The sequence below is a fragment of the Coenobita brevimanus genome, chromosome 95 (assembly GCF_032717465.1).
Source record: "Coenobita brevimanus isolate Jiangsu-jjx chromosome 95, ASM3271746v2, whole genome shotgun sequence".
Lineage (NCBI taxonomy): Eukaryota > Metazoa > Arthropoda > Malacostraca > Decapoda > Coenobitidae > Coenobita > Coenobita brevimanus.
Genome location: NC_137048.1, coordinates 10168898 through 10194626, shown reverse-complemented (window position 1 = coordinate 10194626; position 25729 = coordinate 10168898). Strand labels below are relative to the sequence as shown.

Sequence of the window (25729 nt, the reverse complement as noted above, 5' to 3'; positions counted from 1 at the left end):
TCTTGACCTCTGCATCAGCGTAATGATCTGGGAGACGGAGGGGGCAGGAGCTGATATTGTTGGTTGTTGTCAATCTTGATATTTTGTAGGAATTTAATGTTGATTCGTAGACGAGGTTCGTATCCCACCGCTGCCACCAAATGTCATAAAGACTAAATGTCATAAAGACTTTGTAGTTACTTGTAGAGAAGTATATTTTAGACTTGTGGTCGAGCGGCTTTTATATCTTGTAGTAGTTTCCCCACCAGATGTCATGTAGTGACGGGAGAGGTAAAGAATAGTATGGGACTATTTTTATTTGTCTTGGAAATATTAAACAGGTATAATAGTATAAGTCCTGGGTAGCTACCTCCCTGTCTCGCTATCTCTCTCTCTCTCTGTTCTAAAGCTAATCTCCGTCTCGACCTCTCTCTAGGGTCGCTTGTCTCCTTCTAAACTCTCTTTCCTAACATCTCGTGTAGTAGGGTGTGTGTGTCAGAACTTTCTCACGAGAGGACTGCTGACAGCTAACTGAATCATCTCCTTACTGGCCGCTGTCGTCAGCTTTCCTCCGTGTAAGCGTTTAGCGCTGCTCGCTTCTCGCAAACACAACACCTTCTCATCATTTGACTTCCTGCTTCTATCTGTCTCTCTATCTATCTATTTATCTATCTATCTAGTATGATTTGCAATTATAATATGGAGACCTACCACACTGGAGTCTGCTGCCTTGACGCTGCTTCCTTGCCACACTGGTCATACCCTGCTGAAGTTTGGTCTGCCCTGCCGTGAGAAGCCTGACGGTGGTGAGGTATCTTCCCCTACTCTGAGATGCCTGGTGGTGGTGGTGGTGGCGGCGGTGGCGGCGGCGGCGGCGGCGGCGACAGGGGCAGGGTGTCGTGTCTTCCCCAGCCGTGAGATTACTTGCTGCTGCTGCTGGTGATCTGCCCTGACCTGCCGAGAGAAGCCTGGTGGTGATGGTGTGATCTGCCTTGCAAGTCGGGTCGCTCCCCTCCAGGATGTTCTGTGGACAAATGCTACTTTTGAATGCATATTTTATATTGCTGTCTCTATTAATGTATTCTATACTGAAGTACTAATGATGAAAACTTAAATTTTCTGTCTTGTTTCCTTACCTTTTTAACTTTGGCTTTGACATAATATAGGTGATAAGTATATTACGCTCTGCAGTCTTGTGTGTTGTGGGGACGGCTTTTGTGATGAGCTAAGACATTCTGATTGCTTCACCAAATTACTACTCAGCCTTGTGATCAGTGGATATAAAAGATTATACAATACAATGATATACAGCTAAGCATAAAAAAGGTTATGGGAATTCTCCACCATGCAATCAATGGAGCTAAATTAAAGCCTATATTATAAAGCTAAGCCTGAAGAGGGTTATGGGAAGTAGATAATGATGCATGATAGACACTGGTAATGTTCACTGAGCCGTGCCTGCAACACACAAGAACTGGGTGGCGTAATATATGGACCACCTTGTATAATGAGAGGCCGTAAGTGTGTGCTGACTCACAAACTTGCCATCAATGCCCCGTCATTACTATTATTGTGTCTTGTAGGAACCACAAAGAAAACAGGCCACAGAGTACCTCCTTGTCTCTTGTTCCTCCTACACAAACATACACGCATTTCACTTTAACTTGGCACAGTTTCATTTAAAACATACCAGAATGTCAGATCAGTAGCAGAAACAGCCAAAACACAATTCTACACCCTTTCCACAGCACTCATTCGTGACAAGCATCATATTCTAATGATAACTATCGCTACAACAGTATGGAAACTGTTTATAAGCTATCTGTCTATCCATCTATCTATAGCCAGACGACTTAATCCCGTAAGAGGTGGCCACAGACAATTCGCCTCTATGCCACCCTGTCCCCTGTCATTATGCATCACTTCCCCTAATTCACACACACCCTCTCTCATATACATCCCAACTCCATCCTCCACTTATAAGCAAATCATTAAAACAACCGTGAATTACTGTAGCACAAGCCGAGCCCTAATCTTACCCAACACAGACACGAAGAAGCTTTAAAGAACAGAAAACAATACCTTGATAGCAGAAGACACTAAGACCACAAGTACTGACAGCCTACACCAAGAAACATAACTAATTTCAGTCAGAGACCAAGTGAATATGAGAGGCACACAGTTCATCACTTCAGCTACAGATCCGTCCCACCCTTGTAACCTTATGTTGCATCATCCTCTCCACAAAGAAACAAAATCGAACAGCCGCCCAACACTACACAGATTATCTTTGCAACATATCCCCTCCTCCACCCAACTCTACACTTCCCAGACACATACATAAACACACAAACACCCCAGCCAGCCAAAACTTTCTATACCAAACACACACATAAACACACAGACACCCTAGTCATCCAAAACTTTCTGCCAAACAGATTCCTTCATGTGCCACCACCAGCCATACACCCTTCAGTCACTACCGAACCCAGAGACACGAGTACACCAACCTTCCCTGCTACAATACTAACACAAAATATAACACACATACAATCCCCTGTGCTCATACTGCAAAGTGGCACCCCCACACCACAGCACACCCACTCACTTCCTGCACCACACCACCACAACACAGACAATCCTTCAACATAGCACTGGGTTCACATCCAGAGGAGCCTAAGGTGTAACAACAACAACAACAACAACTCAGGCCAAGTTAAAGTGAAACGAGTATAGTTACGAAAGGAAAATTATTTCAAGTTATTTTGTAAGCGCTCCGGGTACACAAATTACAGGGTCACAGGGAACGGACTGCATACCGAGGGTTGTAATACTGTGGCGGCTTAGGGGGCTTTATACCACCTTTTCTTCAGTGATTTATTGTTCAAGCGAGCGAGCGTACAGAGCAAGCAAGCGAGAACACTATATGACATGGTATAATAGGGTGGCAGAGAACAGCGCCAAGACTGTGTTGTCTAGGAAACTATTAAAGCCACAACGGATCTATGGACAGCATTAGAAACCTAGTAAAAATATAATAGGAGTTACTTGGGGGACTTTTCCCAGAATTTGTCGCGCCAGTTCTGATAAAAGGAAAATAAAAGTACCAAACTGAGCACCAGAACTGAGTTATTTTAGTTTTTAAAACTACTGCAGATCTGTTCAGATATCAGAACTCCATATTATAATTACAAATCATAATAGATAGATAGATAAATAGATAGATAGACAGCTCTATGCAAGCCTGGGAATAGGAAATGAGCTTGCAAATTACACTGAGGAAAGCTGACGACAGTGGCCAGTACGGAGATGATGCAGTTAGTTGTCAGCAATCCACCCGTGAACAAAGCCCTAGTGACCATACACACACACATACACACATACTCACACACAGGCTTCTTAAACTTTCCATCCACAAGGAACACACGTGATACGTCTCCTGTTTCACCAGAATTTAGGAAAGAGAGGGCAGAAGGAGACAGGCCTTAGAAGAGACAGGTCGCAGGGAGAAGGGCTTGGCAACTTGAGAGAGAGACAGAGAGAGCGAGACAGAGAGATAGCTAGCGGGACTGGACTCTATACTTCGCTCTGTGTGAGAGACTTGTTAATATTTCCAAGACAAATAAAAATAGTCCCATACTATTCTTTACCTCTCCTGTCACTACATGACAAATGGGAAAGAAGATTATCTACTACAAGCTACTCCAGTATAATAACCACTCGTCCACAAGTCTAATATATATATATATAACTCGACCACAAAGGAGCCACAAAATCTTTTATGACACAGACAGCTGGAAAGCATATGAAGGAGCAATTGGTACTACTTAAGTTAAATAGACTTAGCTTTTAACATCAAGCGAGATGGATGGATGGACGGTTGGATGGATGGATGTGGATGCTTGGACCGATGGTAGAGTTCCTGCTGTTTCGTCCTTCCACCTGCCGACAAAAATCATCATCAATATCATCATCATCATAGCTGTCGTCGTCATTATCATCACTATTTACACCGTCCTTCTCATTATCATTTCCATTCTCATCATCATCATCATCATCATCATCATTATCATACTATCATCATCACCTACCAATCTATCTATGTATCTATATCTGTTTATCTATAGCCAGACGCCTTAATCCCGTAAGGGGTGGCCGCAAGCAAATCGCCTCCATGATGTACTGTCCTCTACCATTTACCTTAAATATCCCATTCATATATTTCTACTCTTTCCCTTCATCTCATCATCGGTCTCCTCCTCCCCCTCTACCCTTTCATATGCACTCTTTCAGTCACTCTCTTATTCGCCATCCTCTACACATGGCCAAACCATCTCAAAGTATTTCTCCTAACGCTTCCACTCTCATCCACATCGGCATCACAACGCTTCTTCACCTGCCCATTTGTCTCTGTCTCTCTTTGAAACTCCACATGCTCCTCTCCAGTACCTCATTTCCACTGCTCTCACTCCTGACTTGTGTCCTTTCAACACGATCCGAGCTTCACATCCATACTTTAAAGTGGGAATCACAGCATGCAGTGCCCATTTTTTTTCATACTTTCATCCTCAGTTCCCTCTTCCTAATCACTGCTTTTTAGAGAACAAGCAACCCTCCTTCCCGTATCATTCCAGTCATTTCATCCTCTAATCTTCCATCCTTATTCAGCATATTACATAAATACTTAAATGCACTCATATTCTTCCATTTCCTGGCTATGCAGCCTCACTGTGCATTCTGTAACCTCATATATTGAGATGTTAAAGTATCACCACCATCAGCATCAACATCATTATCACCATCAATATCATCACCATCAGCCTGTGACACACCACTGCATGATAAGGACCCTCTCACCTTTCTCCACTCTGATCCATTGATTGTTAGCTTTTTCCGTCCTTGCTCGGTAGATCTGCATCACATGATCTCTCCATCTTGTTCTCTGTGCACCTCTTCTTTTCACTCCATCTCTGGCTTGCCATTCAGTTACGCTCGCTCTCCTTCCGTTATCTCTTCTGTGATAGACGTGACCTGAGGTGTGTGTGTGGAGTTACCTGGAAACAAGCTCAGAATTACTAGATGCGGGAGCTTCAGGCCCCTTAGGTTAATGTCCTTGGTGTGGTGTGGTGTGGTGTGGTGTGGTGTGGTGTGGTGTGGTGTGCTTTGGTGGGGGGGGGTTGTGTGCTGTGGTGTGGTGGTGGGGTTGTGTGCTGTGGTGTGGGGAGGGTTGTGTGGTGAGGTGTGGTGTGGTGTGGTGTGGTGTGGTGTGGGAGGGTGGTTATGTGTGGTGTGGTGTGGGAGGGTGGTTATGTGTGGTGTGGTGTGGGAGGGTGGTTATGTGTGGTGTGGTGTGGGAGGGTGATTTTGTGTGGTGTGGTGTGGTGTGGTGTGGGAGGAGGATTTTTTGTGGTTTGGTGTGGTGTGGGAGGGTGGTTTTGTGTGGTGTGGTGTGGTGTGGGAAGGTGGTTATGTGTGGTGTGCTGTGGGAGGATGATTTTTTGTGGTGTGGTGTGGTGTGGTGTAGTGTGGTGTGGGAGGGTGAATTTGTGTGGCGTGGGAGTGTGATTTCGTGTCGTGTAGTGTCAGAGATTGGTATGGTGTGGTGTGATAAGGTGTGGGAGGGTGGTATGGTATGGTGTGGTGTGAGAGGGTGATGGTGTGTGACTTAAGGTGTGGGGCTGGTAGAACGTAACCTGGCTTCACTATAATCTCTAAAGCCTATATGAGTACAACACCTCTCATCCGAAAATGGTTAATGAGAAGCAGACGGGCAGGGCCGGTCCTAGAGCTACTGTGTTAAAATGTAGAAAATCATGTGTTGTATCCTTAAAATTAAAAAGAATATGTGAGCTTAATTATTCCATTTAAATAAAGACCAAAATATATGTATTACTTCACTCATATTCATCCACTTCCTAACGACTTATGAAACCCTGTTATGTGATCTATGGGATGTAATAAGCTTTTCAGAATATTGCGTAAGTGTCTCGTAACTCTATGGGTAAAAGGTCCTATATTCTTGACCTAAAATTTAACCTTGAAATTAAAAAGTGAATGTGTGAAAATAATTATGCCATGTAACCAACTATGGATTCATCAACCAAGATTTACTCGTACATACACAAACAAACATGCACGCACGCAGGCACGCACGAACGCGCACACGCAAACACACACACACACACACACACACACACACACACACACACACACACATGCCCAGTCACTAAAACATCTGAGGTTAAACGAAAAGGAAAGGAGGATGTGACTCAGCCAGTGACTTGAAGATCATCGTCGTCGTCGTCATCATCGTCGTAGTCGTCTTCATCTTCGTTGTCGTAATCATCATCATCATCATCTTCCTCGTCGTCCTAATCATCATCATCAACGTCAGCAGCATGTTATTGTCATCCCAACACTGTAAAAGATGTAGAACAGATGTTATATCAGAGTCATCACCTTTATCATCATATTCATCACTGCCTTCTGATTAAATTGTAGAATTTGTACGGGAGTCACATCATCATCATCATCGTCATCATCATTATCATCACTGTCATCATCATAATTGTCATCATTCCAGCTGTTTCATCGAGTATATAGTTTAATCATAATCATCATCATCACAATAATCCCAGCTTAGTTAATTGGTACAGGAGTTTCAACATCACAGTTATCATCATCATCATCATCATATTCATTCCATTTCTGTTAGTTCGTACAGAGGTTAAATCCTCACCGCTATCGCCAGTACTAGCTGTATTATAATCATCAGCATCATTATCATCACCATCATCATCAGCCTGTGACACACCACTACAGGATAAGGACCCCTCTCACCTGTCTCCACTCCGATCCTTTGGTTGTTAGTTTGTACCGTCCCAGCTCGGTGGATCTGCGAGTATCATCTCTATCTTGTTCTCTGTGTGCCTCATCCTCTCACTCTGTCTCTGGTCTGCCATTTAATTACGCTGGTTGTCAATGCCTTACCTGTTCTGTGGAAGACGTGACCTAAGGACTGCGTGTGGAGTGACCTGTAAACAAGAGGACAAATATACGTGTGTTGCAGCATCACTACTATACCCTGTTCACTCTAACTTGGCGTAAAATTGCAATGTCTTTCTTAAATTGTGTGTTGTGACAAGAGGTTAACACTAGAATGGTGCTAGTCACGAAGAAGTGGTATGGAAATGATGTAGAGCTGTAAGTTTAATTCTTTCACTGAACTACGGGAAATAAGGTGCAAAAAGACGACTATCTTGGTCTCGGTAAAATGAAGGAACACCACCACAATATACGTGTATGTGTGTGTGTGTGTGTGTGTGTGTGTGTGTGTGTGTGTGTGTGTGTGCGCGCGCGCGCGCTTCAGGACGAAATAATTTATATACAATATTTTTTTTTTCAATCACACTGTCCCTTTGTAATCTGATTCGCACTTACTAGTTTACATTGAGGTGCCAAACTGTACTGCAGTTGCCGTGAATTGCACACTGGTTGTGACGTCATTATTGCACACGTTCTCCTTTAGTAACCAGGTTGACAGAGGATGTATTGTTGGTATAACTACCATAAAATTTGGTATACTGTGAATACTGGAGGAGAGGGTATAATTAATGATGTCAGACCTATTATGATTCAAGTGTAAGGACGTTAAATGATTAAGAGAGTTAATAAGTCAGCAATTGTTAAATACTAACCAGCCAAGAGACAAGTAAGTTTATCCACATCCAAGTTTTCTAGTATATCAACTGTACATGATTTACAACATTGTTTCGGTATTTCTTTAATATTACAAAGTAAGTGTGCACTGCTAATGGTTGGCATGTGTCTTGTAAATAATCGTTATTTTTTTTTTTTTTATTATATCGCTGGGTGGGTAAAGGTAGACTGTTCCACGACATATTCTTCCTTGTTTTAAATGACAGTATTATAGACAAACGCTACATATTCGTTAGTTTAACTGTGAAGGGTCTGAATAACAATACATGTTAATGCCTCCCTATCATGACAAAATCACCCTTATTCCTACAAAATAACGTGAACAATTAGTGTGGAAAAAAATTCCACACTAGTGTGGAATGACGTCCGCCTGCCCACATCCATGCTCGTCGTTCATTTGTTTTTCCACATTAGCAGACGATTTTCCAAAAAACGGCAACACTGGACTACAAGGCCTCCTCATCTCCCTCACACTAACAGCCCCCTTGTCTCATCAGAATTACGTCTAGTAGCCTTATAGGTATTATTTCTTTGGGCCATGATACTTCCTGGCTGTCAGTGTGATATCTTTGTGACCTAGTGTAGTCACCTTAATGGCTAAAAACAGCAAATATCCAACACTTACCTCAGGAGAAGGAGGCAACAGCAACACACACACACCCTCGTCCTTCCACTATCATACGGCCACCAGCAAAAGCAGCCAAGTAGCGACGCCTACCAAGACGAGAAACTTGTCCAGCTACTTTTACAACCACTAGATGGTACCAGGGCCCTTTCATGGTAGGGGCGACTCTAGTATTCTATTCCAGGTACTGCTTGGCGATAGCAGTCAGTTGAGAGTGAGTCATACTACTCTGAGAGTATTAATACTGTCTCTATTAACTCTCATGATCATACAGCTCTCTTTACCAGCCCTATTAGAAAATATATCACCAAGGAAGTCTTTGCCTGACTGGTGGGAGGTGCTTGTGTGTTACCCTGGCAACCTCCCACACCACCACAGTTACATACGCACATTTCCCCACCGGCAAGTTCCATTAGAGAGTATTGTGTGTGTGTGTGTGTGTGTGTGTGTGTGTGTGTGTACAAAAGGATATTAACCAGCCTAATGCAAAAATATATCGTTAAGAAAATCTTTGCCTGACTGGTGGGAGGTGCCTGTGTGTTACCATGGCAACCTCCCACACCACCACAGTTACATAAACACATTACCCCACCAGCAAGTTCCATTAGAGAGTATTGTGTGTGTGTGTGTGTGTGTGTGTGTGTGTGTGTGTGTGTGTGTGTGTGTGTGTGTGTGTGTGTGTGTGTGTGTCGGGGAGAGCATGTGGATATTGCAAGGCATGAAAGGATTGATCTTGCTGATGAGTCTTTTGAGTGTGTGCAAGAGTTGTTATTTGGGAGACATGTTATGTGCTGGAGGTGGAGCTGGAGCAGCTCTGTGGCTAGAGTGAGGAGTGGTTGGAAGAAGTTCAGGGAGCTGTTGCCTATCCTGATATTGAGAGGACTCTCCCTCCGTGCTGCAAGATCTTTGTATGCAGCATGTGTTAGGAGTGTAGTGCTGTATGGTAGTGAGACCTGGGCAGTAAGGGAAGAGGATATTCGCAGGCTCAATCGTACAGAAATAACAATAATTAGGTGGATGTGCAGTGCGTCCTTGAATGCGAGGCCTGAGTGGGCTAGGTTTACGATGAAAGAGTTAAGAGGAACAGTGGGACTGGAGTGTACTGGTGTTGTGATGAGGAAGGGTAGATTGAGATGGTTTGGGAAAAAGGTGGGACTAGAGTGTATTGGTGTTGTGATGAGGAGGGGTAGATTGACATGGTTTGGGGGGAAGGATGGGACTAGAGTGTATTGGTGTTGTGATGAGGAAGGGTAGATTGAGATGGTTTGGGAAAAATGATGGGACTGGAGTGTATTGGTGTTGTGATGAGGAGGGGTAGATTGACATGGTTTGGGAAGAAGGTGGGACTAGAGTGTATTGGTGTTGTGATGAGGAGGGGTAGATTGACATGGTTTGGGGGGAAGGATGGGACTAGAGTGTATTGGTGTTGTGATGAGGAGGGGTAGATTGAGATGGTTTGGGAAAAATGATGGGACTGGAGTGTATTGGTGTTGTGATGAGGAGGGGTAGATTGACATGGCTGGGGGGAAGGATGGGACTGGAGTGTATTGGTGTTGTGATGAGGAGGGGTAGATTGAGATGGTTTGGGAGGAAGGATGGGACTGGAGTGTATTGGTGTCGTGATGAGGAGGGGTAGATTGAGATGGTTTGGGCATGTGGAGAGGATGGAGGATGACAATTGGGTACAGAAAGTGAAAAGTGTTAACGTTGAGGGTAGGATTGCGAGAGGCAGACCGAAAAACACCTGGGACGAGGTCATGGAGTTTGACCTCAGGGATAAGGGAGTGAACATGGAGGCTGCTAGAGATCGAGCAGCATGGAGAGCCGCCATTAGGTGACCAAGGCCGAAGCATGTAAGCAGGATGGGGTTTTTATAAACAAAACGAAACGAAAAGAAAAAACGAAACAAAATTACTATTGTTGCCCTTTCTCCATCATCATTGTTGAGATATAACAATAGATTAACGCTGGAATACGATGCTAGTCACGAAGAAGTGCTATGGACGAGGAGCCGCGGTATTATCTTATTATGCCTCTGAGCTACGTGAAATAAACTCTAATATGATGCTAGTCATGAAGAAGTGCTTTGCCACAAACAGCTTCCATGTCATCTTGTCCTACAGCATCTGTCTGTCTTCCCTCCTGCTCACACTTTCCTCATTCTTCTCTCCACCACATCCCTCCACCTCTTCCTCGGTCTCCCTCTCCCTCTCTCACGCTGCACCTCACTCACATACACTCTCCTGGTCAGTCTCTCATTCTCCATTATCTCCACATGGCTACATCATCTCAGGTTACTTCTCCCAACACTTTCGTTCACATGCACATCAACATCACAACGCTCCTTCACTTCCTCATTTGTCTGTATGTCTCTCCACATAACTCCACATCCACATCATCACTACGCTCCTTCACTTCCTCATTTGTCCGTCTGTCTCTCCACATAACTCCACATCCATATCAACATCACAACGCTCCTTTACTTCCTCATTTGTCTGTCTGTCTCTCCACGTAACTCCACATCCACATCAACACCACAACGCTCCTTTACTTCCTAATTTGTCTGTCTGTCTCTCTACTTAACTCCACATCAGCAGCACAACGCTCCTTCACTTCCTCATTTGTCTGTCTGTCTTTCCAAGTAACTCCACATCCATATCAACATCACAACGCTCCTTTACTTCCTCATTTGTCTGTCTGTCTCTCCACGTAACTCCACATCCATATCAACATCACAACGCTCCTTTACTTCCTCACTTGTCTGTCTGTCTTTCCACGTAACTCCACATCCACATCAACACCACAACGCTCCTTCACTTCCCCATTTGTCTGTCTCTCCACGTAACTCCACGTCCACATCAACACCACAACGTTCCTTCACTTCTCTATTTGTCTGTCTGTCTTTCCACGTAACTCCACATCCACATCAACAACACAACTCTCCTTTACTTCCCCATTTATCCGTCTGTCTTTTCACTTAACTCCACATCCACATCCATACCACAAAGCTCCTTCACTTCCTCATTTGTCTGTCTCTCCACATAACTCCACATCCACATCAACAACACAACGCTCCTTTACTTCCTCATTTGTCTGTCTCTCCACGTAGCTCCACACTCAGATAACTTATTTCCACACCACTATTCACGCTAATAAAGATGATTTGGTTCAACTGAAAGAACACGTGGTATCAAAGAACCTTTGTTTATCATGGCAAGATGGGCAAGTTGTTTAAACACTATTAACACTGAGGAATATACACACAGCTCGACCGTCCTCCTCCTCTCACGGTTAGAGGGTGACTGACGGGATTCGAAGCTTCAGTGGTTCACCGAGCTCCAATACATGAGGTGGAGGGAGGGGGGAGGGAGGGGGAGGCCAAGGATGAGATGGAGGGATGGAGTGGAGAGGTATATGAGAAAGGGGTAAGTTGGGAGCAGGGCAGTGAAATGGCGGGGGACAGGGCGACATGGAGGCGATTTGCTTGTGGCCACCCCCTTACGGGATTAAGGCGTCTGGTAATAGATAGACAGATAGATCATTCCATTTCACCTTAACATGGCCTAAAATGGACTCTCTTTCTCTCCTTAATGCCGAGCTATAACAATGCAGTAGAATATGATACTAGTCACGAAGAAGTGCTATTGAATGAATATAGAGCCCTTATAAAAAATCTGTATATCTACCTATCTATCTATCTACCTGTCTATCTATCTATCTACATGTCTATCTATCTATCTATCTGTCACTGAGCTACATGAACTGAGTTACAAAAAGACGAAAATCTGGACCAAGATGAATAAGATTATGCTAATTCCAGTACCATATACTCCATTCATAGTCTATCTGTCTATCTATCTAGAGCCAGACGCCTTAATCCCGTAAGGGGTGGCCACAAACAAACCGTCTCCATGTTGCCCTGTCCCCCGCCATTTCTCTGCCCTCCCCCCGACTTACACTCCCTTTCTCATATACCATCCACTCCATCCCTCCAAAGCAACCTCGGTCTGCCCCTCCCTCTTCTCCTTCCACCTCACTCACATACACTCTCCTTGTTAGTTTTTCATTCTCCATCCCCCAACTTACACCCCTCTCTCACATACCTCTCTATTCCATCCCTCCCTCCCTCCCCCCCTCCACCTAATATACATATACTCTCCTAGTTAGTCTCTCACTCTCCTCCCCTAACCTACACCCCCTCTCTCGTATACCTCTCTACTCCATGCCTCCATCTCATCCTCGGTCTTCCCCCCCACTCCCCCTCCACCTCATGGATACACTCTCCTAGTTACTCTCTCGCTGTCTCCACTCCATCCCTCCATCTCATCCTCGGTCTCCCCCTCCCTCTCACAGTGTCTATGGTCGGAGAATAATTTGTCACAATTACTATACTCTTTATACTCTAACGTGGCCTAAAATTGTCATCTATGTATTTTCAGTGTTGATTTGTAAGTAATAGTACTTGGAGTAGTAGTAGTAGTAGTATAGTAGTAGTAGTAGTAGTAGTATAGTAGTAGTAGTAGTAGTAGTATAGTAGTAGTAGTAGTATAGTAGTAGTAGTAGTAGTAGTATAGTAGTAGTAGTAGTAGTATAGTAGTAGTAGTAGTATAGTAGTAGTAGTAGTAGTAGTATAGTAGTAGTAGTAGTAGTAGTATAGTAGTAGTAGTAGTATAGTAGTAGCAGTAGTAGTAGTATAGTAGTAGTAGTAGCAGTAGTATAGTAGTAGCAGTAGTATAGTAGTAGCAGTAGTATAGTAGTAGCAGTAGTAGTAGTATAGTAGTAGTAGTAGTAGTAGTAGTATAGTAGTAGCAGTAGTAGTAGTATAGTAGTAGCAGTAGTAGTAGTATAGTAGTAGTAGTAGTATAGTAGTAGTAGTAGTATAGTAGTAGTAGTAGTAGTAGTAGTAGGGGTATAATACACATACACCAGGTAAAGGTGTTTATTATATCAATGGTCTGAATATACGTCAAATACTGAGTAAAAATACAAATGTCGGATAAATACTAACACTGCCATTGTTACGGTCGTATTCTATGTGGCTTTAGGGGTTACTTAACACCTCTTCCTTAGCGATTCATTTTGCACATTTCGCCTCAACATCTACTTTCAGGTTATTAGTGAAAAGTTGGCTCCTGGCCTTTGGTTCCTTCTTCCTTGCATTAAAAAAAAAAATGAGGAAGTAAATGTGTCATATGCTGAATAAATCGCAAAGGAAATGGTGTTAGGAAGACTCTAATTGCCACCTTCAACACTACATTCCATCCCATCACCCGATGACGTCTTTACAACTCTACATAACCTCTGTCTAACCTCTAGGTACTGGAGAGGGACGCCTTCACGTGGTGGCACTGATATCACCCAGCGGCTCAACTGTCTGGTTACTCAAACATCCCTCAACCGCCTCCCTATCCCCCGATGAGAGGAGGGTCATTTTGGATATCACTGTACCCTACCTGTGTAATACTTTTTTGGGGCGACTGTACCCTATAGATATCTTGCAGTAACTTTACACTCAAACTTCCAGACATAGCTATCTATCTATTTACAGCCCGAAGCCCTAATCCCGCAAAGGGTGGCCGCAGACAAAACGCCTCAAAGTCTCTCTGTCACCCACCTTTTGACTGCCCTCCCCCCAACTCACTCCCCTCTCCCTCATATACCTCTCAACTACATCCCTCCACCTCATCCTCGGTCTCCCCCTCCCTCTCCCTCCCTATACCAGCGTAATGGAAATCCTGAATGGCCCAGCACCCAAAAGGCAACTCCTGTATTTACACATCATCATCATCATCATCATCATCCGGACCTCCCTTCCCATCCTTGGCCGTGGTGAGGAGTAGCAATGTCCAGACAGCCCAAATGTGCCCAGTCTAATGGGCCACGCTTCCATTCACTCACCATTCAAGACCCCGGAATCATGGCTCTATCGGCTACGCCATAGACATTCACCACGTTCTGTAGCTTCACATAAACGTATCCGATAGAGTCAATATTCAGACATACGTATCAGTTTTAACATGTACTGTATATGTAAAGAAAATCAGGACATTATCAGCCATGTTCTTTGGCTTGAAAATGTGCTCACCTGTGACTGAGATCTCTATTTCAGTATCCCAAAATTTTACTCCATGACATCTGCCCGCCACAAAAAGAAAAGGTGGATAATTCGTTTATTGAAAATGTTTAGGGTAAACAACGACTTTTGCCAAGAAAATTTTACACAACGAGAAATACAAGTAAGTTAATCAATAGGTGCTGTTATAGGAGGAATGTCACATGTAAATTCTGTAAACTGGAACAATGTATATATAAAGATTCATGTATACCGAATGTCCCCAAAGTTCTGCCTAGATTAGAGACACACACTGCATGTAAGTTGCTTGACAAACTAAGATGCAGCTGATTACACTGGATATACTAACTCCTGCCATTTCAGTAGTTACCAGCCGCGATAGTGCAGCTGGTATTGTTTTCAGTTTGTCTGTCTGTCTGTCTTTTACTACGATAACTTCGCAACCGCTCTAGATATCATCAAGAAATTTTACAGGTGTGTAGTAGAGATGAAAATCTCAGACAAGTTCGAAATTGGTGAAGTAGGTCAAGGACAAGGTCATATTCCGAGCCACGCTAGATGTGTATCGGCTCGCGGTTGGTGTGATTCCCCCTATGGAAGGGCCTCTAGTTACCCTTTCATATAGAAAAAAATGCACCTTAATATGTTAATCCAGGTACATGTGATAAATGTTAATAAATCCAGCAGGACTATATCACCCTTTATATATACATGTGTATGTGTGTGTGTGTGTGTGTGTGTGTGTGTGTGAATTTCATAACCTTTACATACAGTCTTTACAAACCACAAGAGGAGAAAAAACCTGTTAAAAATCTGATAAGACACATCAATGTAGCAACACCCATGAACGCTGTGGATAAATGTTGGCTCCAAGAATCTGTGCCACAAATACTCTTCCCTCGTGTTTCCAGGGTGAGCAAGAGGGGCCTAAATTCGTTCTCTGTCCTGTGCATCGTGTCTGCATCATACCCTTAGTTTAGCCAGATACGTAAATCACCCTCATATGTTTCACTGTAGCTGCATGTCTCCCTCTGTTGATGCGCAGGCTTACTCACTGGCCATCTGCTTTGTTGTAATGTAAAATCACTGTTTGTCCTTTTAAACTGTTTCCACCTTGTTTTCCATACAGTTAAATCACTGTTGCCACGTTTCACTACATAGTTAAAATCACTCCTCGTCTCTATGCTTCTAGATCACTGTTTCCATCTGCTTCGCCACTGCAAATAGTTACATAACATTTTTCTCCATTATTCTGTGTCATAAATTATTTGTCTTCGTGGCTGCATCCGCCTCCTTCCTACCATGAGACAGAACACGAGTCATAATCACGCCAATGTTACAGATATCACTCGGGGAATTTTCTACCCCAGGAACAAATTTACGCCCTTAGGTAAACCACAACAAATCGTGCGACAAAGCTGGTAGGTCGGATTCAGCCTTAAATCTATAATAATTTTACAAGTAATGTTAAAAAAAAATACTAAGTATTCCCACTCCTGAGGCAAACGGACAGGTCAACTTGTCAGCACTTGAATGTTTATGTAAGTGTGTTTTTTCCAGGAGGCGTAATTATTTTCCTCGACTTACGAAGCTTTTGGGCACCTCCTTAACATTTGTCTTACGTATTACACCCTGGTATTCTCCTATGGATTGTTTTGAGATTCTAAAAGCGAAAAAGTTCTTAAATCACAGAATAAAAATTTGCACCATACACAGAAATAACCTGGTAAGGAAGAGCTGCTAAAGACCATCCTAATCCATTAAATCATGCTCGTATTTAAAGTGGCATCTGCAGTTTTATAGACGCCCTTTCCTTGTGATTTATTTTCACATCTTAGCATTCTCTTGAATGAAAAGTACTTCATTTTAATATTGACTAAGTTTGTATTACTGACACACGGGAGGACATTAACTTGTACTGCTAAGAGTAAATTGCCAAGGAAGAAGTGTTATGAAATTTCCAAAGCCACATAGAACACTGCCCAGTGGCCCCAGGTGAGACCCGACAAGACTAGTGCAACCCAGTGCCAACCACGCCTGCCTCATCCAGTGGCCACACATACAGGAGGGAAGAACGTGCCTGACAAAGAAAGTAACTGTGGCTGGGCTGGGTGTGACTCAGGAAGGCGTAAGGAGCAGACAGTGAAGGCAGGTGTGGGATGCAGGGCTGGTGTAGGTGTGGTGTTGGGGCTGGTGAGCACTGGGCTGGGGCAGGACATGGCCTTGACACACCTTCAGGAAATCTTAGTCAAGGAGCGATTGACAGCATCAGCACCAACACTGCAGGCAAAGAGGCTAAGGTAGGCCTGGCGGTACTCCGAGGACATGACCACATAAATAATGGGGTTGATGCAGGTGGTTAGGTAGACCAGCAGCAAACCCAAGATGTTCAATACAGGGTCGTCATCCTTGCTGAATGTCTTCACCAGCGTGATGGGCAGGTAACACACCACAAAGGACAAGAAGATCACCAGAATCATCTTCAGGAGCCGCTGGTCCTTTGGACTCAGTGCTGTCTGCCGTGTCAGTAGTGATCCCCTCCGAGCCCTGCGGAATGTCCCACGCGACTGTGAAAATGCCCCCTTTGCTGATTCATTTGACTGCCGCCGCCCCATCTCACCTGTTGCATCAGAGGCAGTTGAGTCTGGGGTATTTGTTGGACATATTCTGATGGGGGAGGACACCACCCCTTCCTCCCCTGAGGGATGGCCGGACAGCCCATTGACCTCAGGCCTAAGCACCGTGGCACTCACCCCTGGGGAAGGTGACTGGCCTCTGCCATCACTGTGACCACTGGCCGGGTGGGTGGGAGAGGCACCACCCTCCAGGACTTCCACACTGACGGAGCTAGCGTTGGAGGTGAGCTTTACCTGTGTCTCCACCTGCACAGTCCCACTCAGTGTATGCACCCCTGCCTCACCACCCTCATGTGGGTCTGCCCTGTCCCTCTCTTCTCCCACACCCAACTTTCCACCTTCTTCCTGCTTAGTGCTGCCTTTCTGTTTGTCTTGTTTGCTATTCACTCTCATGATGCTTTGATCACTGTTGTGGCTTCGTTTGTCTGCACGGTGCACGATGCAGAAAATCCTTGCATAACAGACACAGATGGCCACACACGGAAGCATGAATGCAAACACGAAGAGGAATGACTTAGGCGAGTATCCATCGCTATCTGGCAGAATGGTGCACGAGCCGATGGTGGGGTCCAAGCCAAAGGTCCCCCACACTTTCAGGGCTGTGGGCACCAGGGCTCCAAAGGCACCTACCCACGTGGACACAACCATCACTGCCAGCAGCGTCTGCGTGTACAGCCTGAGGAAAAATACGGGTGGTGAGAGGTGATGACAGTGGAGGTAATGATTGACAGTTATAGTGCTGCTAACAGTAGTTGTGACTACAGGTTCATCTGAACACGAATAGAGTGGACTGCACGAGGAATGTGCCCTTCTCTTGTAGTCTTTTGGGAATAGGGACATTTGTGTAACCAGAGAGCAGGGCTGTCTGGTAATATCGGTGCCATCCCATGAAGGCTTCCCTTACCAGCACCAGATACAGATATAAAAGCTGTGCAACAGTATCAGTGACATTACTCATGAACATGGTCTGAAGTGTTAGGGTAAAGGAAGGCCTAAGCCCTGAGGGTAATGAACTGGTTCTTAACACTCTGGGCTAGACAAGCTCCCACTAGCGACTAAAAGCATCTGGCCGTAGCAAAAGTGAAATAGGAGAGTCACCCCCAGAGGCTAAGGTGGAAGACCCGTTTTCTAAGGGACTGGAGATACATATATATTTTTTTCCTAAGCACATCATCCTTAATAATCTAGTGATGCACGTTACACTTCATAATTCTCTAGTATGTTACTGATACAAACCAGGTTGATACTGAAACGAGAAAATTACCATACTAGAGAAGGGTAAGGTGTAATATGCAAAATAAATCGCCAAGGCCAAGGATGAGACGGAGGGATGGAGTAGAGAGGTATATAAGAGAGGAGGCTGTGAGCTGGGACCAGGGCAATGAAATGGCGGGGGACAGGGTGACATGGAGGCGATTTGCTTGTGGCCACCCCTTACAGGATTAGGGCGTCCGGCAATAGATATACAGATAGAAGGGTAAGGTGTAATATGCAAAATAAATCGTTAAGGAAGAGGTGTTACGAAGCCTCCTATATGCCAGCTAGAATACGACCCAAAAGCAAAACAAAGGCAGGAGAAAAACATCGTAAGACACAAATAATCAGCATAATATACGTCACCATATTACGTCACCTGTCAGACCAACACACACACACACACACACACACACACACACACACACACACACACACACACACACACACACACACACACACACACACACACACACACACACACACACACACACACACATACACGAACTCTCTCTCTCTCTCTCTCTCTCTCTCTCTCAAACCACCTATCCAGGCCACTGTTGTGTTATATTAAGTGAAAAACAACAACCTCTCTCTCTCTCTCTCTCTCTCTCTCTCTCTCTTCCTGCTGAGATTAGTCATTATAAACTGTTTCCTGTTGAGATTAGTCATTATAAACTGTTTCCTGCTGAGATTAGTCATTATACACTGTTTCCTGTTGAGATTAGTCATTATAAACTGTTTCCTGCTGAGATTAGTCATTATAAACTGTTTCCTGCTGAGATTAGTCATTATAAACTGTTTCCTGCTGAGATTAGTCATTATAAACTGTTTCCTGCTGAGATTAGTCATTATAAACTGTTTCCTGTTGAGATTAGTCATTATAATCTGTTTCCTGTTGAGATTAGTCATTATAATCTGTTTCCTGCTGAGATTAGACATTATAAACTGTTTCCTGCTGAGATTAGTGACTATAAACTGTTTCCTGCTGAGATTAGACATTATAAACTGTTTCCTGTTGAGATTAGTCATTATAAACTGTTTCCTGTTGAGATTAGTCATTATAAACTGTTTCCTGTTGAGATTAGTCATTATAAACTGTTTCCTGCTGAGATTAGACATTATAAACTGTTTCCTGCTCAGATTAGTGGTTATAAACTGCTTCCTGCTGAGATTAGTCATAAACTGCTGTGAGAGTGTCTGTTATACTGTTCCCTTTAGTCTTGGAGAGAGACCGCCTTCACGTGGTGGCACTGGTATAGCGGGGAGGGTCCTCTGCCCGGTTATACACACGTCCCTCAACTCCCTCCCCATCCCCCGAAAGGACGATGGTGTACGGCAGGGGATGGGTAAGTTTAAGCTACTCGCCACCGCTTCACGTATAAAACAACAACAACAACAACTACAGCTCGTACTCGTATTCTTGTCTGTTAAGGAAACTCCCTAACACCTCTTCCTTGGCGATTTATTATTGGATATGGCTGGTTAATATCCTTTTATGCTTTATTTATGATGAGTACGGCGATATTGTTAGGACTTACGTAACACAGAAGAGGACAGTCAGGTGTAATGAACAAAATAAATCGCTTAGGAAAACTCACTCTAGTGCATTAATATTGCACCTAACTCACTCTAGTGCCTTAATACTGCACCTAACTCACACTAGTGCCTTAATACTGCACCTAACTCACTCTGGTGCCTTAATACTGCACCTAACTCACTCTGGTGCCTTAATATTGCACCTAACTCACTCTAGTGCCTTAATACTGCACCTAACTCACTCTGGTGCCTTAATACTGCACCTAACTCACTCTAGTGCCTTAATACTGCACCTAACTCACTCTAGTGCCTTAATACTGCACCTAAATCACTCTAGTCCCTTAATACTGCACCTAACTCACTCTAGTGCCTTAATACTGCACCTAACTCACTGCCTTAATACTGCACCTAACTCACTGCCTTAATACTGCACCTAACTCACTGCCTTAATACTGCAGCTAACTCACTCTAGTGCCTTAATACTGCACCTAACTCACTCTGGTGCCTTAATACTGCACCTGACTCACTGCCTTAATACTGCACCTAACTCACTCTAGTGCCTTAATACTGCACCTAATCACTCTGGTGCCTTAATACTGCACCTAACTCACTCTGGTGCCTTAATACTGCACCTAACTCACTCTGGTGCCTTAATACTGCACCTAACTCACTCTAGTGCCTTAATACTGCACCTAACTCACTCTAGTGCCTTAATACTGCACCTAACTCACTCTAGTGCCTTAATACTGCACCTAACTCACTCTAGTGCCTTAATACTGCACCTAACTCACTGCCTTAATACTGCACCTAACTCACTCTAGTGCCTTAATACTGCACCTAACTCACTCTAGTGCCTTAATACTGCACCTAACTCACTCTAGTGCCTTAATACTGCACCTAACTCACTCTAATCCCTTAAGTGAATAAAGAAAAAAGTTAATGGTAGTAGGGATAATAAAATAAAACGTCCTCGGGCTGATGGAGTTAAGGAAAAGCTTTGAACCTAATGTTTTCTATTGATGTTGTTGTTGTTGTGGCTACGGGTTCATCTGGTTGTACACGTGGTGGGCTGCAGGTCTCAGTTTCCCTTTTTCCACACCCCACCACCTACCTCTCAGATGATAGGAGGGAAACTGAGGGGCGTTTGTATAAGTGGGTAGTCCCTCCGTCCGTTCGTATCGGTGCCACCACGTGAAGGCGTCCTCTCCAGCACCAGGTCCTCTGCAACAGGGTAGGTTGTGACTAATGTAACTAATCCATGAGACAAAAGGAATAGGAAATCAATAAATCTAATGTCTGCCCTTACTAACCTGTGATAGAGGCTCGGGTGTGCGATCATGACGTATCTGTTGATGGTGATGGCCAGGACGGTAAAGACGGACACGGCCACCAGTCCGTAGCGAAGGAAGGGGAACAGCAAGCACAGGAAGCCCGTGTGTACCCAGGCGCGGTGCACGAACAGCGAGGCGGCCAGGGGCAGGTTGAACACTCCCAGCATCAGGTCTGACAGGGTTAAGTTGACGATGAACACAGCAGTGGCGTTGTGCACCTGGAGAGACGGAGAGACAAAGCTAAGAGTTAGATGGAGTGAGAGACAGTTAGATGGAGTGAGAGAGTGAGAGAGTGAGAGACAATTAAAGCTAGAGTTAGATCGAGTGAGGGAGTGAGAGAGACTATAATATGGAACAAGAGATGTCGATTAGGTCTGGTTTGATCAGGGCGATAAGACAGTGTGCTGTTGATCTGAAAAGGGAAAGAATTAGAGAGAGGGAGATAGCTCTAACAGGGTCAAGCACAGCATTAAGACAGCGGCCACTCTCTCCCAAAGGACGGTGTGTTACGTGAAGGAAAACATCTCAGACGGTCATTTATTTATCACCTTCACGAGACTAATTGTAAAAAAAAAAAATATATATATATATAATAAAAATAACAAGAATGGGGCTTCTTATCTTTACATTCCCCCTCACCCTCCACCCTACCCCCTCACCCTCACCCTCACCCTCCCCCCTCATCCTACCCCCTAACCCTCACCCTCACCCTTCACCCTCACCCTGACCCTACACCCTACCTTCTCACCCTCACCCTCACCCTACCCCCTCATCCTACCCGCTTACCCTCGCTCCCACCCCCACCCTCACCCTTGCCCCCACCCCCACCCTCACCCTCACCCTCACCCTCCACCCTACCCCCTCACCCTCACCCTACCCTCTCACCCTCATCCTACTCCCCCACCATACCCCCTCACTCTCACCCCCACCGTACCCCCTCACCCTCACCCACACCCTCACCCCCACCCCCACCCTCATCCCCACCCTACCCCTCACCCTACCCCCTCCAACATAAAGGCCTTAATAATCTAAATACAAGTCCATCCTTCAGCCCAGAATTTACACCCAGAATTTACACCCAGAATTTACACCCAGAATTTACACCCAGAATTTACACCCAGAATTTACACCCAGAATTTACACCCAGAATTTACACCCAGAATTTACACCCAGAATTTACACCCAGAATTTACACCCAGAATTTACACCCTGAATTTACACCCTGAATTTACACCCTGAATTTACACCCTGAATTTACACCCTGAATTTACACCCTGAATTTAGCCACAAGATAGAGAGGACCGGCAAAAGGAGAATGTGTTCTGTGTGTGTGTGTGTGTGTGTGTTACATTTCCAAACTCAAAACACGATCCTCATCACGTCCTCGTCCTTCATCTCCTTCTCTTCTCCTGCCTCACTAGCCGCGGTTAATGAAGCTCCCTAACACCTCTTCCTAAGCGATTTATTTTTGGATGTGGCTGGGTAATATCTTTTGTACGTTATTTATGCAGAGTATAGCGATAGTGGAAGGATTTACGTAACACAGTGGAGGACAGTAAGTTGTAATAAACAAAATAAATCGCTAAGGAAGAGGTGTTAGGGAGCTTCCTTAACGGATGAGAATAAGGGTCTTACTGCTCCCCCTCTTCCTCCTCCTCCTCCTCCCCTCTTCCTCTTCCTCCTCCTCCTCCTCCTCCTCTTCCTCTTCCTTCTCCTCCTCCCCTCTTTCTCCTCCTCCCCTCTTCCTCTTCCTCTTCCTCCTCCTCTTCTTCCTCTTCCTTTTCCTCTTCTTCTTCCTCAGCGGATGTGAGTGTAATGAGAAGAGGAGCTTTGTGAAGGGAGGGAGGGAGAGAAAAGTAGAGGGAGAAGAGGAAGGTGGTAAAGGGAAGGAGGGATAGTGAGTGGGAACGAGAGAGAGAGAGAGAGAGAGAGAGAGAGAGAGAGAAGGGAGGGATGGAGGAAGAGAAGATTATGAAGGAAGGAAAGAAATGGAATGAGGAAAGAGACGGAGGGAGGGAGGGAGGGAGGGAAGGAGGTAAAGAGGGAGGGAGGGAGGGAGGGAAGGAGGTAAAGAGGGAGGGAGGAGTATGAGGAGAGAATATAATATGATGGGGTAGGGAACTAGTTATGTCTACAATAAATGGCTGAACTACCATCATTCTTCCACCCTCCCATACCCTTCCATTGCTTCCCTCTCCCTCCCCCTCCCTCTACTCCTCCCCCACTCCCTCCCCCTCCCTCTACTTCTCCCCCACTCCCTCCCCCTCCCCCTCCCCCTCCTCTACTCTCTCCCTTTGCCCCCTCATCATCCAACTCCCCATTACCCTCTCACTGTCATACATCCCTCACTCCTCACCTCTCTCTCTCTCTCTCTCTCTCTCACACACACACTCACACACACACACACACACACACACACACACACACACACACACACACACACACACACACACACACACACGCACACAAACAACTTCCAACCTGCACCTTTTTCTTCCATCATAATGATCAAAAAGTGTCTCCCCCCAAAAAAAAAGAAAAAAAAAACTGAATTAAATATGGCCAATTATAAACATCATCCACTCGCTTGATGTAGTGCTGCCTACTTCTTCCTTCACCTTTGTCATTTTTTGTCTGTGTTTGCCCTCCTCTCTTCCTATTTCTCACCATCATCCACTCATTTGATGTAGTGCTGCCTACTACTTCCTTCACCTTTATCATTCTTTTTATGTATCTGCTCTCCTCTCTCCCCATTTCCTACCATCATCCACTCACTTGATGTAGTGCTGCCTACTTCTTCCTTCACCTTTATCATTCTTTTTCTGTGTCTGTCCTCCTCTCTTCCTATTTCTCCCATCTTTCCTGTCACTTTTTATTACTCTTCTTTCCTTTTCAGGTGGCTTTACATTGAGTGACAAGCCTAATGGTTTCCTGTAATCCAGGAAACCATTTACAACGCTGGGTGGTAACCATATAACCAACCCATACGTGTTCCCTACGTGTCAGCAAGTGGGTTGGTGGAGGGTTAGTGCCCCTCCCCGTAAAACAACTAACTCAAAGACAAACGGCCACCCCTTACGAGATTATGGCGTCTGGCTATGGACAGAGAGATAGATAGACAGATAGACATATTGACTGGTACAGGTAGATAGATAGATAGAATTATAAACCAGACGCCCAAGATTTATACAAAGACGGCCATTCTCTTGTCTCCAGTTATTAGATTTATTATTCATTTATTTTTCTCTGAAGCGAGACACAGAGAATAACAACAAGAGAGTGACCAAGACAATGTGTGAGAAGGAGTGAGTTTTGGTCTAAGTGATATAGTAGTTGCAAGGAGAATGGAAAGTTTACAAGAGGATGAGAAAAAAGCAGAGTATAAGAGAGAAGTGGAGGAACGATTGGGCAAATATGAATTGGAGCGGATGGGAGACGTGGAAGGTGTGTGTAGGATATTTACAGAAGAAATATGTGCAGCATGTGATGTGGTGTGTGGAAGGAAAAGAAGACGGAGGGGGGTGCAAGGAACAGCGTGGTGGACTGAAGAGGTGAGACAGGCTGTGGCACAAAAGAAGAAAGCATACAATGAATGGATGAGAAATAGGGGCGTGGAAGTTGAGAGGCGGAAGAGAGAGTTATATGTAGAAAGAAAGAGAGAGGTGAAAAGATTAGTAAGAGAGAGTAAGAAGAGAGTGGATGAGGAATTTGGAAGGAATTTGAGTGTAAAGTGGAGGGACTGTAAGAAAATGTTCTGGAAAGAGGTGAAAAGAGTAAGACAGGGTGGAAGTGAAGTTAGCAGGGGAGTGAAAGATAAAAATGGTAGATTACTAGTGGAGAAGGGAGAAAAAGTGAGCAGATGGAGAGAACACTTTAAGGAATTGTTGAACGTAGAGGATGGAAGTAATGCGAGTATAAGTGGCTGGGGAATGGCTGGGAGAAGGAGGAATGTGAGAGGACAGGAAGAAATCAGTAGGATAGAAGTTGTGGAGGCAATGAAGAAAGTTAAATCGGGGAAAGCCCCAGGAATTGACGAAGTGTGTGGTGAAGTGCTGAAGCATGGGGGAGAGATAGTATGGATGTGGAAGATGTGCCGATTGGCCTGGGAGGAAAGTAGAGTCCCGGAGGATTGGAAGTCAGAACAGGGAGGCTTTAGGAAGGGAAGAGGTTGTGTAGATCAGATATTCATTCTTAGATCTTTAGTGGAAAAGTTTCTAGAGAAGGGAAAGAAGTTGTATGCGGCTTTCATGGATTTGGAGAAAGCATATGACAGGGTGGATAGACAAGGATTGTGGAAAGTGTTAAGAATATATGGAGTAGATGGGAAGTTGCTGAATGCTGTGAAGAGTATGTATGATGGTGCGAAGGCTGCAGTGCGTGTGGATGGTGAACTAAGTGAATTTTTCTCTTTGAGAGTTGGTTTGAAACAGGGATGTGTCATGTCTCCATGGTTGTTCAATCTGTACATGGATGGGGTAATAAAAGAGGTACAAGGTAGGGTAGTGGATGCTGGAGTGGCCCTGGTGAGAGAGGATAGTGTTTGGAAACTCCCTGTACTGTTGTTTGCAGATGA

At 44.6% G+C, this 25729-nt stretch overlaps 1 protein-coding gene across 1 annotated transcript in view; it reads right to left on the bottom strand.

The window, feature by feature from the left end:
- Positions 1-16630: 16630 nt before the first annotated feature.
- LOC145413233 (G-protein coupled receptor moody-like) overlaps positions 16631-25729 on the bottom strand; it is a 24040-nt gene continuing 14941 nt past the window's right edge. Inside the window, exons 3-5 of the mRNA XM_080282965.1 lie at positions 21136-21374; positions 17382-17708; positions 16631-17336 (exon numbers count right to left, since the gene is read on the bottom strand). Of these exons, the coding sequence (XP_080139091.1) occupies positions 16631-17336; positions 17382-17708; positions 21136-21374 (1272 nt within the window). The remainder of the gene's footprint in view (positions 17337-17381; positions 17709-21135; positions 21375-25729) is intronic.